This window comes from Mytilus edulis, chromosome 6 (assembly GCF_963676685.1).
Source record: "Mytilus edulis chromosome 6, xbMytEdul2.2, whole genome shotgun sequence".
NCBI lineage: Eukaryota > Metazoa > Mollusca > Bivalvia > Mytilida > Mytilidae > Mytilus > Mytilus edulis.
This window is the reverse complement of record NC_092349.1, coordinates 26,534,439-26,554,041: the sequence shown is the minus strand read 5'-3', so window position 1 is coordinate 26,554,041 and position 19,603 is coordinate 26,534,439. Positions and strand designations below refer to the sequence as shown.

The following is a 19,603-nucleotide window of genomic DNA, read 5'->3' as shown; positions in this document are numbered from 1 at the left end:
TATTTGTCATAACTTCAGTTTCTCTTCGTTTAAGTAATCAGTTCAAATACACTCTGTAGTTATCTACTCGATTTTAAAGTGCTTGGTCGATGTACACATACAGAATGTGGCCGGGTTAAACCTGTAAGCGGGATCACAAACCCTCTCCTAACCTGTTATATCTGTTTTACAGATGACGACATATAGTTTTCAGTATAATAAGAGAATACGGTCGTTACACATGCAACAGGAGAAGAGTACATTGTACCACTAGACGTAAAGTACAACAAGACAAAACGACAATTACACGTAAAGCAAGAAAATACGACCATTACATATATAACAGGTGAAAACGATCATTGCACATACAACAAAAGAAAACGAAAATTACACATAAAACAAGAGGAAACGGCCAAAACACACAAATGTAGAAAACGGATACTCATACAAAACGAGAAAACTACAATTATACAATAAAAGAGAATATGGTCATTACGTGTACAAGAAGACAAACTGCAATTACACATGCAACATGAGACAACGGTCATTAGACATACAAAAGGAGAAAAAACAGCCGTTGTACATATAACAGAAGACATAAAACATGATAACGCGGCTATTACACAAACAAAAGGAGAAAACATTCATTTTAAAAGAGAATACGGTCATGACACGTAAAACCGGAGAAATCGGCCATTTACACATTAAACAAGAGAATACGGCTATTAAACATACGGTAGGAGAAGACGACAATAACATACGCAACCGACAAAAAAAAAAAAAAAAAAAAAACGAATTTGCAATGCAATTGGAAAGAAAGGCCATTTTACATACATCAGGAGAAAATGGCCATCAAACATCAGGGGTATTTCAAACATAACAAATGAAAACGGCAATATCACACATAAGACCAGAGAAAACGGCCATTTCACATAAGAATACGGTCATTTCACATAAGAATACGGCCATTTCACATATAATAGGAGAAAAAGTTTATAGCTCATGCAACAGAAAACAAGACTTTCAAAAGTAAAAAACGGACATTTCATATAAAACTAAAGAATACGGCCAGTGCATATACAATAGGTGAAAACGGTCACTAGACATATAACAGGGAAAAAAACCGGCCATCACACATTAAAAAGGTGAAAATGGCCATCACAAATTAAAAAGGTGAAAATGGCCATTACACATAAGACTAGAGGACAAGAACAGTAAACCAACAAAAAGAGATAACAACCGTCATTTATAAAACGAGAGAACGGTCATTACCCATCCAAACAGACAAAAAACTATCACCAGCCGAATACAATGTTCTATTGCAAGTCAGGAATATGACAGTTCTTGTCCATTCGTTTTTGTTGTGTTTTGTCATTTGATTTTGCCATGTGATTATGGACTTTCCGATTAGATTTTCCTCTGAGTTCAGTATTTTTGTGATTTTACTTTTTGCAAATACTTAATAAAACTAAGATGAATTGACTTCGGTCTAAAAATAGGATTTTTATTTTTACAAAAGTAGACTTCCGTTACAGATGCAAGTGTTATTTACAATGTCAGTGTTATTTAGTCCATGCTTAAAGATGTCTGGTTGTTTATGGAAACCAAATACAGCTTCTCCCCACGTCTCCGTTCCTATAACCAGTACAACTATTCCAAGTATATTCATCAAAAAACCAACTTTAACCTGAAATAAAACATTGGTATGTTTCATCTTATTTATCAATGTAGTTATTTTTGTTATCATATGTACTTATTGTTCGAGAAATAACCAATTAAATTTGATTTAATTGTGGATTTCTGGTGTTTTAGTGCCACTTTTAAGCATTGCATTTAGGCTATTTCGTGGCGTAGCTTTATTTGGGACATTTTTACCTATTGTGTTTGCTTGCTTTGCTCACTCCTTGTTGTAAATATACTGCAAGTTGATGCGACTGTCTTACAAGTAAGAGGCTAATTAGCTTTAAAAACAGGTTTAATCCACTCATGCTTACACAAGCAAATGCATTTACCAAGTTAGAAATAAGTTGTTATTAATCAGTATGAGCGTTTGATTTGACATTTTTTACACTTTTTTAGGACTAATGAATAAAATACAATTGCTCTGATTGGTAAAGAAGTATTATATCAACCGTATTTGGATAAAAGAAAATCACAATGAATTTCTGTCAGAGAAATAACCAAACAACTGTATTAGAACCAAAAATAAACTCACATTGTGATTGTTGCATTGTTTCATAAATGACTAATGAAGTGTATTTAACAGATTAATTATACCAATTGTGAAATATCTTAAGGTGGCTCGGGACTATTCGACTGCGCATAATTTCACGCATAAATTACAAAAGTATTTGTCGTAATTTTTTTTCATATTTTGATTGATTAGAAATATTAAATCATTGTAGTTATGTGACTAAGATAATATTTTCGTTATAATCGGTATTTTTTAAAGGGTCAAAATGACGTTTCACCCATTTTTACCATTTTCCCGTCAAAATTTGGGTTGTAAGGCAAAATATTTTTTTTTCCTTATCGGTGACCTATGTTTTTTATTGGCTCATTCTTTGAAGCTGTATTCCAGCTTTTCATATTACAGATTTGGAACAATTGTCATAGAACGTTTTTTTGATATTCCGAAAAAAATATGTCAACACCTCTATTTCCCCTATCATTTCATTGAAAAATGGTCCCTTTTACATACCTGTTTAAAAGTAAAATTTTGAGCTTAAATGGTCCGTGACCCCTATTTTTTTTCGACCAATTTGATTCATTTTCTTTAAAGAATAAAATAACCAAAAATACGGCACTTCTGATAGAAACTTTGAATACACCCGAGCCACCTTAAGTTAAAGTACCATTATTTTACATTTCCGGATGAATTATAAACCAAACTTGATGTTAATACACCAATAATTTAATTTTGAATGTAACCCGTCTTCTGTTTGTCTGACTTTGTTTTGCTTATCAGCTCATAGACATATACATAACTTTGTCGTCATCAATATGTTTTTCATTATTTACTCCAGTTTAAAATGGGTTATTCAGTATGCACTTCAATGACAGACAAACTATTACAGTCATTCCTTAAATCAATCTACAATCTAGTACACATATACTAAATCGTATACAACAATTCTTACCATGTCTATAACTTTCAGGTATCCATAGGCAAATACCACAGCATTTGGCGGTGTTGCCACGGGTAACATAAAAGCAAACGATGTCGCAATAGCTGCCGGAAACATGAAGTACAGCGGATTGACTTCCAGTTGTAAAGACTACAAATATATAATAAATGCTTGTAAATATAATTGTTACAGTATACCCCAATTTAACGTTAGACTCGGACGATTCATAGATTGATCTCAATAAAGCACTTGAATTTTGAAAATCTTCACGTCGTCTTTTTTATGTGTATGTGTACATGTTTGTTTTTATTCAGTTTATGTTTTACAATGAGCATAAATGAGTTCTTAAACGTTGTTATTGATTATTACATATGCGTTGCTTAAACATTTCAACTATTTCTGTGTTTGTATGGATATATCATGATCTGTTAATTCAAGACCACAGTAATTATTTTACATTACACGTTCGTCGAAGAAAAGACCACATTCTAGTTTCTAACAAAATATAATGGACTTGCAGGAACTCCAAATGGAACGAGTCCTTGTGTTCCGACAACCATGTTCCATCATCTGTATTCGTCTACTTCCAAAAACATGTCCATGCGTGCTTCTAAAATAACATATACAAATATACTTACTAGTTCAGCCAAAATCGGCATCAAGAGTGTGCACATTGCAACATTGCTTGTGACCTCTGTCGCTGCCGCCACAATAATACACAATATCATATTCACAATCCATGGGTCAAGGGGTTTTAACACAGCCAATTGTGTTCCTAGCCATTTGGATAATCCATATTCCTACAAAAAATAGCATCGTCTATAAAGATATAAGATTTTAACATCATATTCAAAAACAATAAGGAACTCTGTTATTTGAAAGGTTGAAATAATTACAGTCACATTATTAGTTCTTAGATTGTCTGCCGGTTTAAGGTGGTACCTAATACTTTAACTTAAATTAATTTGGCTCGTTTAATTTTCTTAAAATTTTGACAAATTATTTACTTTGACCCTTTGACGAAAATATAAAAATTTCAAAAAATATGAACCAACCGTTTAATCAGAAAAATTCCACTGGTTATATAGCAGTTTGACAAACACTTATTTTGATCATTGAGAAGCTTAATATTCCCTCATGAGGACAACGTCATTAAAACGTTTTGCTGATTTTACAGAGTTATCTGCCTGTAGTGTTAGGTACCACCTTAATACAATATTTCAGAATATAACTTTTACTCTACAGGAAAACTAATGTTTCTTTCATAATGATCGATGGAAATTTAACAAAAATGTTGGAAAGTGAAAATATACCATCATGACCATGATATTGACTTTACTTTAACTATATCGATGGTTATTTCGTTTAATAGAAAAACAAGATAGACCGTGTAAATCGCCAACTGTATGCAACACATTCGCAAACTAAAATTTAACCAGTGAATCGAATCGTGTCATCAATTTAAAGGAAGACAAACGTATATGATCAATAAGCATTATGTTCCTGCTAGGTTAAATTGTCCCTTTTCATATTTTATCAATGAAGTATCCATCGCATCATATTGTAAACTTAAATAATTTTAGATTGTCGTTGATCATCTCAAGGAGATTGATCTTCACGCTTAACCGGCACGGAAATGGTGAGAACAGCAATCGATCTGTGTTGCCTAAAAACAATCTGTTTATAGCTATTTTATTTATGACGACAATATCAATTTCGTTGACAACGAGAACATGCGCCCTTAGTTTCTATCTTTAATTTTTCATATCACTCTACTGTGATGAGAAAGTAAATTATCAGTCAGTAAGATAAACAAATTAGCAACAATACAGAATATTTGTTGTTCTAAAGCCATTAACATAATTGATATGATTAGTGCTGATATTCAGTAGTAAATGATCGATAATATATCGTTATTTTGTAAAGATTGAATTTTCAACATGGTTAAAAAAGTACCTGACTAACGAAAGCAAGGGCAAATCCTCCGCCTAACAATATAACCACGCCCCATGGTAACTTCTTTTCCACTATCTTCCACGTAAGCAAAGGAGGTATTGGTCCTGTTTTGGAAAACAACACAGCAAATTTAAAAATTCATATATATATATTCAAATTATTTCACAACAAGAAATCATGAGATTTTTTAATTGTCCTTTGAATACAGATATTAATTTTATTAAACAGAAATATTGCAAATCTTGTTTTGCTTATGAATACAAACATTTTTGTATCGTCTAATTTTTAACGATATCTTCCTGATTTATCGCACAAAACGTTCTAGGACTATAGAATTTATGCCATTTAAATTCGCATATGAATACAGATTGCAACGACTTCTGGAAAGCATCTTGGCAGAGTTTTCAGTTTCTCCTCTGCTTGTGTGTATCGTTAATTTATTTCTAGAAAATGGACGGCAAAAGCATCAAGTATATGTTAACCCTTAGTGATTCGTGCATAAATAGAATTTCTACATAAGAAAATGCCTGTACCAATGCAAGTCAGGAATATGACAGTTGTTATCCATTCGTTTGATGTGTTTGAGCTTTTGATTTTGCCATTTGATTAGGTTTTATATCTAGAAATTGACTTTCTGGTTGGAAACAAACCTTTACGACAAAAGAGATGATTTCAGATTCCCAATTGTGACTTTGTCATTTTAAACCGAGAGTTCCGAATGGTGAAGTTGAAATCATCACTTCGTAAATTTCACGGACGCCATCAAGAGTTGGTTGATTGTTATGGGATATCCGTAATACTGATGATATCGGATACGCTCAATTATTATGTCGTAATACCGTTTCCTTTTCACGAACTTGACCTAGCGAATAAGACTATTTACCGGCTTTGAAATAACATAAGGATCTCGATGGGTGCCACATGTGGAACAATACATAATTACCCTTCCAGAGCACCTGAAATCACACTAGTTTTTGGTCTAGTTTGTGTTATTGTTGTACCCCTATTTGTGTGACACTTTGATTACGCATCGATGTCAATATACAGGAATTTCATGCGACTGTCGTTCAAATGAGAGGTTTAGCGCTAAACAACTAGGTTCAATCCACCATTTTCTACATTTGAAAATGCCTGTACTTAGTCAGGAATGTGACAGTTGTAGTCCATTCGTTTGATGTGCTTTATCATTTGATTTTGCCATATGATTTGAGACTTTCCGTTTTACATTTTTCTCGGAGTCAGTATTTTTTTAATACAGTCAAACTAGCATCAACAGTGATCATGATCTATCTATCTTTCCAGACTTACCAAGTGTTTAGTAGGGATTGTTCTCCTCAGTATTAAGTTGTATATGTTTTGTTTGTCGACTGTTATTTGTTTGTTTACTCTTTTCTATTTTGGTAATAAATGGGTCTGTCTATCTCTGACGACTGTCTGTAAATACCCTCATTGATTCATTTTCCTTTTGTTAAAATTGTGTACAATTTCGATTCACAACGGAATTTACTGATTTAAAGAGGAATTGGGGTTCTAACTAACAGTTCTGTCATTTGAACCAACAACAACAAACATTGATTTAATTTATAATATTGAACGCATATGTAATTTTACGATCTTATCATTTTATTCTAGTAGACAAAACAAGTCTTCATAATACAGATTTATTAATACTAACCTTTTTCGGAAAATTTTCGAAGTCTTGACGGAAATATAAACAAACTACATGATAATAATATAGCCGGTGTAGAGTTTGAAACTGTTCTGAAAAGTTAAATATAAACAACCTACATGATAATACTATTGCTGGAGTAGAGTTTGAAACTGTTCTGAAAAGTTAAATATAAACAAACTACATGATAATGACATAGCTGGAGTAGAGTTTGAAACTGTTCTGAAAAGTTATGATATCAGCTTTAAATAGATATACGGAAGGGATTGGGCTTTGTATTCATATGATGCAGACATAATCTTTCAATCAGTTTAATTGAGTTCTGGAGCTGGCATGTCAGTAACTGTTAATAGTTCTTTGATAATTTATGTATTATTGTCATTTTGTTTTTGTTTCTTTTGTTACCTATTCTGACATCGGACTCGGACTTCGTGCGTATTGTTATGCGGTTTTTTTACATTGGCTAGAGGTAGACTTAGGAAACTTAATATGGTTTGACGAACACTTATCAGATTTATGAATTGTAGTGTATTTAACCTCCAATATAAAATTTCATATGTTTTCAGTGCAAAGAGTTCACAGTTTGAAACATTAGATTCTGCATATGATCTCCTGTGATAAAGGTCAGAAATTTTAGACCACAACTAGAAAATTGTAAATTTAAATACGGACAAGAATGATGCCTTGCATCATTATCTATGGACTTCCTTCTTTGACATGAGAACTATCACTACTTGTAGAGGTGAAACCCAAGGTATCATATTTCGATACCCTAGTTAGTTAATGGGGTTCGAAGCGAAAGCAAGTACACGAAATTTAAAGATCAAGCTTTTTGTATTGAAAACATATAGCACATTTGTTTTACTTACTTAGGTGGAAATATATTATGCCATCCACCTCCATCGCCAATGTCTATTGTTATCCATAACAATGCCAGGAGAACAAAGTGACCTATAACAGCGGCCTGAGCAAAGCTAAAACAAAATATCTATTGTTATCAATAACAATACCAGGAGAACAAAGTGACCAATTACGGTGGTCTGAGCAAAGCTAAAACAAAATGTCTATTGTTATCCATAACAATGCCAAGAGAACAAAATGTTCAATAAACCACGGCCTGATCAAAGCTAAAACAAAATGTCTATTGTTATCCATAACAATGCCAGGATAACAAAAGGAAAAATTACGGCGGTCATAAATGGTAGGGGTTTGGCTAACTGTCGAAGGTCGTATTGTGATTCCTAAGTCATGTGGTCTCTGATTGATCTTACTTTCAAAGGAAACTTTATTACATTCATTTGTTTTTATTGATGTCCCTAAAACATAAAAAGGAATTGCTGTATTTAGCGTATCACTCAGAGCTCTTGGTTTATTAAAAACCTTACACAACACATCCTGATATATGTTTACCGATCCCGGTATGGATTTGTAATGGATAATTATCACCCCCCCCCCCCCATTAGGGATTCATCGTACACGAAACTAGTCCTTCCGACATATGTATAAAGAAGAATTATAAAATCAAGTCATGATACTGACGATTCATTTATTTAAGTGGGTATGCAATTATTGTGCCAAAGAAGTTATTACGTTGTTTAATGCAAATAGTTTGTGCGGTTCATTTTTATATTTCATAATTCCCGCAATATTTTGGTAATGATTTTACTGGGAGTTCGTAGCACATTTTAGGTTGTCATTCGCGACTCAGATGTTATGCGGAGTAATTTTCATAGGAACTGCATAACAAATCATTTATATATGTTTAAGTTGTATGGAATTACCTTTTACACATTCATTTATAACGATAATCTTTCATAATTGTAGTCTTTTGCTACACAGCGTTCATGTTTACATTGTAACCGTTAAACGGAAGTAGGGAATATCTATTTTTGTGTATTCACTTTGTAAACTAGGTCGACTATAGTCATTTTCAAATTTGGATTGCCAAGGATCAGCTGTTTTTAGAAACGAACTTCAGATATAACTTCACAGATTAGTTATTTTATAGGTAATTGAATACGTAGAGAATATTTAACCATTATTTATTGTAAATTGCAATACATTATTTCTGTTATAATAAACGGAATATATTTTACACCAGTTTTTCATTCATTGCTTTGAAATTGGTAAACTTAAAAAACGGTCGGCGCTACAGCAATTTTTGTGGATTGCAGAAAATTTGCATATTCGTTGATATTTGATTTCGTGGTTTTGCCAATCATTGTATACAAAGCCCATTGAAAATATGTTATTTGTTGAGCATTTGAATTCGTGGTTCACCTGTATTCACAAAACCCACGAAAATTGATATCCAACTAATGTAATGAATTCACAGTAGCTGTATTAAATCTAGGACCTCTACGAGTATATACGTGGTCACCAATTGACGGCCCTATCCAAATCACCTTATTAAAATTCACTTCTTCGAAGTCAGGAATATAACGCTTGTGTGTTCTAGTAAGTATCATACAAATCCAAAATTAACTTTGGAAGTTTCAATACCGCCTCTTATTTCGAAACCAACAAAAACAACCATATTAAAGGCAAGAGAAAAACAACAAAATTGAGAGTTTATCAATCTACATATAAATATTTCAGCTAACAAATAATCTTACTCAATTGGGCCTAGGCTGGCATATTCTTTTCTCAAAAGCGACTTGATTCTTGACCTAGACTCAGCATTTCCGGAACAGAACTGCAAACAACCTCTTCAAGTACAATACAAAACAAAAATATGTGATAACATTGCTGGAGTTCTAACTAACAATCCAAAAACATGGTCTTTCGGAAATAAGTTTAATATCTGTACTACTTAAGGAACAGAAACCATACCAAGTCGGAAATATTTGTTATTTGATGTATACTTGTAGTGTTTGTACTCTCAAGATTTATCTTTGAAACTCTTTTTTAAAAGATAACGCCATTTTTTGAAAAACTAAATTAATTCAGAGACCGTTATCGATTCTTGTCTTATACGTTTTTCCGCAAGCTCAGTTGACTTACTGTCCGCGAAATTAAACAAAAAAAACTTATTTGCTTTAACACTTGCCTAACTGTACCGCGATTTTGCTGGTTTCTTCTTGCAATAGAAATTTCAAAGAATAGAATTACAGTAAATATGTTTTTGAAATTGGATTTCATGTGCTACACCTTGTCGACAACGATAAATACTAGACCGTTCGTGAACATATGAGGTTTCTATGTTTCAGTTGACGTTGAAACATTAAAAGAATTAGAATTACAAAGATTGTTTTCGTATGATTTATCTTTCTAAATAAGACAATGTCACTTATCTATATTGAAAACAATATAAACATAAATATAACATTAGATATTGTATATTCCTTACTTTCCTAAGAAGTACAACTGAAGCCATATCCAGGATAATAATAACATTATAGCAGATATTGGTAAACCGAATGCAAACCACGACGAAAAGGTAACCGGCGATTCTCCTCCGTACTTCTCGAATATGCTGAAAAGAATAAAACATAGTGTTATCTTAAGTATTTCGTATGTGTATCAAGTGATAAAGTTTATGTTGTTGGTCCGGTTGCATATCTTGTTATGTCTAATGTTCGTTGTTAGAAATGATGTGGGTTTTCATTAATATCCTTATTTAGGGAATGTGTTGTTACTTTTTTATTTATATATCCCGATTAGGGGAATTTGTTGTTACTTTTTTATTTATATATCCCGATTTGGGGATTTTTTTGTCACTTTATACGTGTATGTCCGATGGGCCAATTTTTATTTATATATCCCGATTTGTGGAATTTGTTGTCACTTCATAAGTGTATGTCCGATGGGCCAATTTTTATTGATATATCTCGATTTGTGGAATTTGTTGTCACTTTATACGTGTATGTCAGATGGGCCTGTTTTTATTTATAGATTCCGATTTGTGGAATTTGTTGTTACTTTTTACGTGTGGATCCGATAGGCCATTTTGTGCTGAGCTATTGTCTGTTTATTTCGTTTGTGGTTTGAATTCTCTTTATTTTTTATACAATTTACGTTGTTCTTATTTGTCAGTATAAAAGTCAAAATACTCGAGGTTCTTCTACAGAGTTTTATGGTGTTTGTCTTTGCGTGTGTTTACTTTTAGGTCTATCATGATCTGGTTAATCTAATCTTATTTTTATTTTCAAAACGTAAAAAAGTCAAATCACAAAAATACTGAAATCCAAGATAAGATAGAGAAATCCGCTACATAATTAATTTACATGATTCAAAACAACTGTATGCACAAGATTTTTTTTTATACAAAATATTGGTTTAGATAAAAACAAATAATAACACCATTATAAACACAATTCAATTGTCGGTACTTATACGTCTTCGGATTTCAAATGTTTGACTTAATGCGTTCCTGATGAAGGTAAATCCAGAAAAGCTCTTCGGACGCAAGAAATTCTTAAACGCGTTGTTTTCATTTTTTTTTTTAATATTCCTGCCATCGCAAAAAATATATAAAATAGGATCATTACAAACTCCATTACAATTTATATTCTTGTAAGTGTCTATAAATTGAACGAATATATTTTATATTTGATAAAAATACTTGTGATAATATAAACGTCACATAAATACGTAACTTTGTGTTTATCATCACTTTGTTCAAGGGTAAAACGGGAACACTAACTTACAGTTCAGAGTCTACATACGAGCATTGGTCTGTTGAAATAACGTTGAATTAGAGATAACAGTGACTATTGCATGTTCAAATCTAATATGTTAGTCTGTTTAAACAACTAGAGTAAAAACTAAGATCCTTAATAACGTATATTTTAACAATAAAGTATGGGACTAGAAATTACAAGTCACTTTTAAACTTATTGCCAATAACATGAACCTACATTTGAAATTACTAATGTAAATGGTAAACTAACATATCACTTTGTCCTTTGAAAACAACATTAGGACCAGTTCCGGTCAAGCTCCCAAGGCCACCACAGTTTGCGGCATGTGCTATACAGATCGACATCATTTTACATATTTCGAGATGTTCTTTGCTTTCAGTTTGATTCATGTTGTCTTCAGGTTCAGCCTTGTAATTTGAAGTTCTGAAAATATATAGAAAAATAATGATGAACAAGTATTCAGCACATGAAGTATTATCAAGTAATTGTAATTGGAACACTTTTAAACAAAAAGCAAAAACAAAAAGTAATTCAGAATCTTTAAAAAAAAGGGGGGGGGGGGGTAATAAAGAGATTGCGATCACCAGTCACAAAGCGTTTGGCAGACATTTAATCATTACTACGAGTTTGTGTTAGTGGGTAACGACTATTCGGAATATGTTTCATACGAAAAAAAGAGGCAGGTATTATGATGATAAGTATGAGGACAATAATGCTGATTGCAAAGCGGCCAACGTTAATTTTTTTTTAAATCATACTAACTTTTCATGAAAATAATTCATCAAATATGGAAAGAAAGTAGTACAATCTGCATACATTTTTTTCTTAAGCCACCTATAAGATTAGGATACACAAAAGAGCAATTCGTATCAGTAACATATACCTTGAGGGTTGTCGGACCTGTTTTTGGCTTGGAATATACATATAGCACACATTTGTATCAGTGACATGTACCTTAAGAGTTGTCGGACCTGATTTTGGTTTTGAATATACATATAGCACACATTTGTATCAGTGACATGTACCTTTAGAGTTGTCGGACCTGTTTTTGGCTTTGAATATACATGTAGCACACATTTGTATCAGTGACATGTAGCTTTAAAGTTTTCGGACCTGTTTTTGGCTTCGAATATACATGTAGCACACATTTGTATCAGTGGCATGTACCTTTAAAGTTTTCGGACCTGTTTTTGGCTTTGAATAAACATGTAGCACACATTTTTTAACGTTTAATAAGAACTAGTTCCAATGTATACTTGAATAAATATACAAGATTTTCCATACTTATCTGTTTTCTCTATATCGGTACTTGTAGGTTGACCATTTTCTTTGATGACACCATTAACTTCTATATCTTCTAACTTAAGTGCATCGTTATCATAAACTATGAAGAGATATTATTTGATTAGTAATCTATCAATTTAGAATTATAATATTATTATTCTTTACTTTTCTATGTTGTGTCATGTGTACTATTGTTTGTCTGTTTGTCTTTTTTATTTTTAGCCATGGCGTTGTCAGTTTATTTTAGACTTATGAGTTTGACTGTCCCTTTGGTATCTTTCGTCCCTCTCCTCTATCAATTTAGAATTATAATATCTTACGATGAACGTATACATAGCTTCATCTATCAGTCAAATGCATAATTCGTTCGATTAAATGTAGCAACACGAATTAGTATTGATGTTAAAATGAAACGGATGATGCAAGGGAGTCATGTAAAAAGTAAAATCGGAAACATACTAAACTCTGAGAAAAATTCAAAACGAAAAGTCCTTGATCAAATGGCAAAATTTAAAGCTTAAACACATCAAATGAATGGTGAACTACTGTCATATTCCTGACTTGGAATAGGCATTTTCTGACGTAGAAAACTTATCAGTCGAAGAATAAGCGAAAATGTCAGGTCAAAATCACAAACACTTCAGACAGATAAAAAACACAACACACTGCATGGAATCTAACTGAGCAACTAATACTATAAACACATGCATATGGTGATCGTAGGTTCCCTTTGAAGGGTAGGCTGATCCTGTCAATCTAGCGATGAATGATTATGTTATGTTCAATAAATGATCATAACGACTCTATATTCATGCCTTTCATACCAATTTGTATGGGATTACAAATGTTCGTATTACGCTAGTTTGAAATTCAGAAAAATAGTTTTGAGTGCATTTTCAACCTAGAATCTTTAAGAGAGGCAAAAGCAAACGAAAAGGTGTAGAGGAAATTTCAAAGTCGAAAATAAACTGTCGATTTTAACTTTAACCAAATGACCATTAATTTCAAAAGAAATCCCTTGGATATAGAATGAGCTTCAAGTTTAACTCGCCTGATAATTAAGCATACTGTTAGCTGTTAAAGTTATAAAAACTACTCGGTAACACAAAGCATGAAACATTCTTCACGAAAAAACACAGCCCTTTAATTTTTTTCACACATAATGTACATTCAAAGTTCTACCTTCTGTTACAATCACTTCGTTGGGGACGTTTGCTTCCTTTAGCTGTACCAGTATGGCGTTTGTTATAGGAATCATCATGGCCGTTGTTGCTGTATTACTGATCCACATGGATAGTAACCAAGTGGGTAACATCAGACCAAGCATCAACCTTCAAATATTGTCGCATGTTTAGTATGTAATCATCAGGGATGAATAATTAACCATTAAGTGCATTAATGTTGCCCTTATTACGTATGTTATGTATGTGTTTACGTGCTGAATGCATTTCTTTACAGTTAGTGTTGTATTAGATAAACTCATCATAGATACCAAAATTAAATTTTGCACTTACGGCAGTCGCGCGCCTCGTCTACAAAGACCCATCAGCGACGCTCGAATCCAAAATAAAAATAAAAAAGGCCTAACTAAGTACGCAGTTGAAGAGCACTGAGGACCAAAATTCACAAATCTTTCTTCGTTAAGTATAAGAGAGTTATCAATTCTTCAATTAGACAAAGATCATAGATATTAATTGTAGAAAGAAAAACAAAATACTGTTTTCGAGTGCAAACTATACATATGGTTAGAAGTGTGCAATTAGGACAAACGCTAATCGAACACAGAATTTATTTTAAACATTTTAAAGGAATTGAATAAATGTATTCTTGTATATTCTTTTAGACGTATTCTGGGAAACAAAATACCGTGCAAAAAAATGAAATGACTAGTAATTTTTAAACCGACTTAAATAAGACCGTTAGTTTTTTCGTTTGAATTGTTTTCCATCGCCATGTCGGGCTCTTAATAGCGTACTATGCGATATAGGCTTTGCGCATTGTTGAAGGCCGTACAGTTACCTATAGTTGTTAATTTCTGTGTCATTTTTATCTCTTGTGGAGAGTTGTCTCATACGAAATCATACCTTATCTTCTTTTTTATTTCAATACTAACAACTTAAATGTCGCATCAACTGCAAATAACCAACTACCAGTACACATTACATTATTTTTTTTCATACCATCGAGTCTCAGTTCCAACGTACATTAGAATAGCCAAGGCCAATCGTTTGTGTATATTCCAATGTTCAATAGCTACGGCAATGATGAGTCCACCAAGAAATAACATGGATGTATCCTAAAACAGAACTCACACTACATGTTAATGAAGTCAATACACATGTTACACATATTAACCAGTCCAAGGAACACGTCTTAGTATTTGTTCTTCTATCAAAATGTTCAAATATAAATAAATATAAGGTAGAGACATGAGTTTTTAATCTATGTTTAAAACTCTTATTTGTTTAAGTGTAACTGCGAAGAGAAATTATAACTTACAGAATAGCAAAAACTAAAACAGAGAAGGGCGTGCAGACAGTGTGAGTGTCATGGAAACCGCGACTAATAAGAAATGGCATTATGGGGAAGACTTATCTTGTTTCTCCAGATCTTAATCTACGAAATCAATATTCACAAATTTAAACGTTTAACTCAACGGTATCCCTTCAATCGTTTTTCTTCGATAATCCGGTTTCTTAAATGTGTGTAAATTTTCAAAGCATCAGAATAAGCGAAATTCGTATTAAGTCAGTTAAGTTACCGATGCAAGTACATGTAACAACATAATAAAGGAAAACATAATGTACTAGACTTAGTGTTATATCATTATATGATACGAGGACGCCCGCAAAGCTTCAAATACAATACTTTTATCTTTTAAGCAATCAGTTCATGATGCTGGTTTGTTGTTGCATTTGATTGCTTCGTTTGAATTGTAATGTTCAAATAAGTATGTGTTCCCTCTCAAAATATAGACTTGTCATACATAAAATAATATCTGTACAAAAAACTTACACTCAAATAATGTGAAGAAACTTCTTTTGCACTCCCAAGTCCAACTAATGGTGTCAGAATAATAGGCAATAGTGACGTCACTGCGATAGGCAAAGCTTCGGTGATCCAGTATATTGCCATTATAAACACTATGTAAGCACATTTTGATTCCTAGAATGACAAATAAATATAAAACCTGAATTTAATACAAGAAACAGGATTAGGACTATATTTGGCAAATAAATCGATAATTTTTCGGAAAACGTGTAACATTGAATACAGACTTAAGTCGAATGACGACGCTTTCTACAAGACCTGTCTGAAAATAACTTGACTTATATCACAGTATAAATAATAGAAGTTCAAATGTCTTGTATTAAACGAGGAAATTGCTAGTTGTAATCAAATAGGCCGATTGAATGTATGTTGACGTTTGCTTTTGATGAATCGAATTATGACTATTGAAAAGCGGTATACTATTGTTGCCTTTATTGCACCTCATGTCTTATTTAGTTGTTTTGTGTTACAATGCAAAAAGAAAGATTGATTTTAGCATTACAATTGTACCATGCAGAAATTAAATACCATCAATGATAAACTCGTTTATGAACAATCTACATCCAAATCGACAAAAGTATGTAAATCTTAAAGACATATGAAAAGGAGAAATAAAAGTAATCCAATTCTTGAACCAATGCATAGATCATTAAATTAGTCTTATGTACACGATTTTATCATATTTTACTACTAATATCGTATAATCGTCAACAAGTTGTCATTTTATATTAAGGAAGTTCTCATGCAAACATTTAACATAATTTCACCTTTCTAATTAATTTATAACTCTATGTGTCATTTTTGTGTTTGCGGTTGTTGAAATGCAAGCGCTCTAAACAAACGCATCATAGATACTTTCGCAAAGCAGCAGGGATGCTTGCACTGACATGGTAAGCGTTACGTGTATTTATATATTTGTCGGTTAAGTTTTCCATAGAAGCTATCTCATTCAATCTTAGAACTGGTTCTTATTATTTGAGATTACGAGCAGCATATATAAGATTTAACGGCGATCATTTTGTATAAATGAATGATAATGCATCCCTTATCATTATTATGTCCTGTATAATGATACCAAAACATACTCAGGTTATCTTGATTTAATATTATACATGTTATAATCTAGATTACATTTTTGAAGAAATAAGTGTTGCTATCCATTCAGTTGTCTTTACTTGTTGACATATTCATCCCTCGATTTGTAATGTAGAATTTACACACATAAAGAATGAGGTATATATATTATGTAAATGTAACACCAGTATTTGACCTGTGTGTTTTTTGATAAATGTAAAGTGTCTGATCATAAGTGATAGCATTTATTATTCCTCTTATCCTCAATTTTGTAAGATTTTGTCAAAAATAGGAAAATGTATAATATCCTTTTGGTAAGCTTAAAAAATTGAAATACAATTGATAACATTAGTAAATTAAAATGTCTTTAAAACATCTTCTGCTGTGCAAACGCATATATTTGGCGTAATTATATTTACATATAGCTGAAAAATTGCGAAATCAATTCAACAGAACTTTTGTTTGCACGTATGATAACGAAAACGCTTCTCCTTTCGTCGGTACCAGATGCGTATTTCGACAATCCATGTCTCTTCAGTGATGCTAGAGACCCTATTATTTGAAAATACAAAATTCATTTAAAAGATGAAGAGCTGTAACTCAAATGGACAAACAAAATATAGCCAAAGCCGGGTAAGAAATCAGAGCTTTGCATGAGAGTGATATCTTCCTTAATTTAACATGATTCCCAAATTTTGTAACATCAATTTTAAAAAAAAAATCCGAATTTACATGCAAATACTGGAGTACTGGCCACTGGGGAAGTGATACCCTCGGGAACGATTATGTTCTTTTTGTTATTTGAAGATGGGTTGTTAAAAATAAAGGTGTCATAAATTTATCCGTGTCATTTAGGATTTATCTTTCAAATCAAAACTATATAAATTACGAAAATACTAAATGACTGTGAAACAAAGTCTAACGATAATGTGTCTTGTTATTTACATTCACGTATCGTATATGTATCAACAAACTTTAGTACAATTAAGTTCAAACGGTTAATTTATAAAAAAAATGTGTCATATAATTGATATCCATGTCAACACCGACGTGATGACTGCCGGGCTGGTGATATATCGGGGAGGAAACGTCCACCGGCAGTGACATCGACCAAGTGGTGTCAATAGTTATCAAAGGTACCATGCTTATAATTTGATATGCCAGACGCGCGTTTTGTCTACACAAGACTAATCAGTGACGCTGAGATCAAATAGTGCGGACTTACAACAAACCCATGGGTAAATAAAAATCCTTTCCATATATTGAATGAATTTTGACAATCATTAACAATTTAACAAACAACGAGTTATCAAAGATGTGAATTATGTCATAAAAATAAAGTTTGAATTTTTACATTGTTAATATTTCTCTTAAAACAACGAAAATATTAAACTATGCATCAATAAAAAAAAAACATTACCTGTGTTCCGACAACAAATGGTAAAGGCAACAAAAGGACTGGCGTCAAAACAACAACAAGTATATTAAATACACGTGCAATATCCTCAGTAATCTTCATTGTATATGATAGTGCATCAAGTCGTTCATGAAAAGAGACAGTATATATTGCAAGATCAACATACACGTAAATTATGGCAGTTCTTTTATGTATTTAAAAGATAACACCACACTATGGATACGTTAAAGTAGATTCCTCGGGTTATAAATTGAAAAGTTTTTATCACGTAAATGAAGTAACATAAATAGAAAGAAGAACAAAGCCCTAACATAAATACATCTGAAAAAAGGACAAAAATACCTTCACAAGCAATCTAAATTAAATAGCCATAATATCCCAAATATGTATCGGAGATTTTATAAAGATATAAATAGTAAAAACGGTATACATGGTATTCGTAAGTTTTTATTACTGTTTATCCAGTGTTTAGTTGTTTTAAAAAAAAAATTATACAACTTTTATCAACAAATAGGTAAAAAATGACTAGTCCCCGATCACATGTAGTAAAACATTACCTAAGGTGTGTGATATGAAACGCTAGTTTTTTTTCACATAATACACGTCAGTGACTCTCAAGTCAAAATAAAACAATATGAATGCAAAATCAAATACGTGGACGAAGAGCATTTAATATCGAAATTATCGAAAATGTTGTGTCACATACAGTTGATATGCTATTTAATAGCTTGTATTTTCTACCATGATTTCCTTGATAAAGGGTTGATGCTCACAAGGAAACTAATGAGAGTTCAAACTTGTAAAGTTGAAATTTTCCCTCCGTTACGTTTACGAAGTCTTCACGAGTGTTTGACCGTTATTGAATATCAATTTCTCAGATTACAATGGATATGTTCCAATTATTGTAAACCTAGCCCATGTTCCTGACTAAGTACAGGCATTTTCTAATGAGGAAAATGGTGGATTGAACCTGGTTTTTCAAGTGAACACAACAATTATTGTTGTTGATACTTTTCACGTGAACAATACGTCCACAGGATAGGCAGCGGCCCACTAGTTATTATCGAAGGAAATATTATGAATTTTTGAATAAGGAATTGTATTGAATATACACTTTAAGATTTTACCTTTTCAAGTCGATGTTTACAAACCTTTTTCTATTACTGATAATGGCATTATGCATACGACAGAAAATGGATTTATAAAAAGAGTTGTGAATAATTATCAAATAAATAATTTTGTTAACTTGGAAATAGTATGGAGTTTGATATTACATTTTGAAAGAATATGGTCGTTGGTATACAAATATGTCAAACAGAGATTAATAATGTTTGCTGTGTACTTAATAATGATTATATTATATAATTTCTTGTTTAGCCTTGTATACAAGTGTTTTATCTTA

The 19,603-nt window shown here is 32.2% G+C and overlaps 1 protein-coding gene across 2 annotated transcripts; it reads right to left on the bottom strand.

Annotated features, from left to right (window-relative positions):
* Positions 1 to 1,462: 1,462 nt before the first annotated feature.
* On the bottom strand, positions 1,463 to 18,336 carry LOC139527423 (Na(+)/citrate cotransporter-like). 2 transcript variants are annotated; one of them, XM_071322878.1, is made up of 14 exons: positions 18,205 to 18,336; positions 15,675 to 15,824; positions 14,840 to 14,955; positions 13,842 to 13,990; positions 12,660 to 12,759; positions 11,625 to 11,798; positions 10,082 to 10,207; positions 9,348 to 9,440; positions 7,602 to 7,706; positions 6,739 to 6,824; positions 5,064 to 5,167; positions 3,746 to 3,907; positions 3,120 to 3,257; positions 1,463 to 1,666 (listed from the first exon to the last, which is right to left on the bottom strand). In XM_071322878.1, the coding sequence occupies exons 1-14, from the start codon at positions 18,301 to 18,303 to the stop codon at positions 1,490 to 1,492; spliced, it is 1,779 nt and encodes a 592-aa protein (XP_071178979.1). In that variant the 5' UTR covers positions 18,304 to 18,336; the 3' UTR covers positions 1,463 to 1,489. The 2 variants fall into 2 exon arrangements, with proteins under 2 accessions (XP_071178979.1, XP_071178980.1); XM_071322879.1 differs by lacking the exon at positions 7,602 to 7,706.
* Positions 18,337 to 19,603: the final 1,267 nt, after the last annotated feature.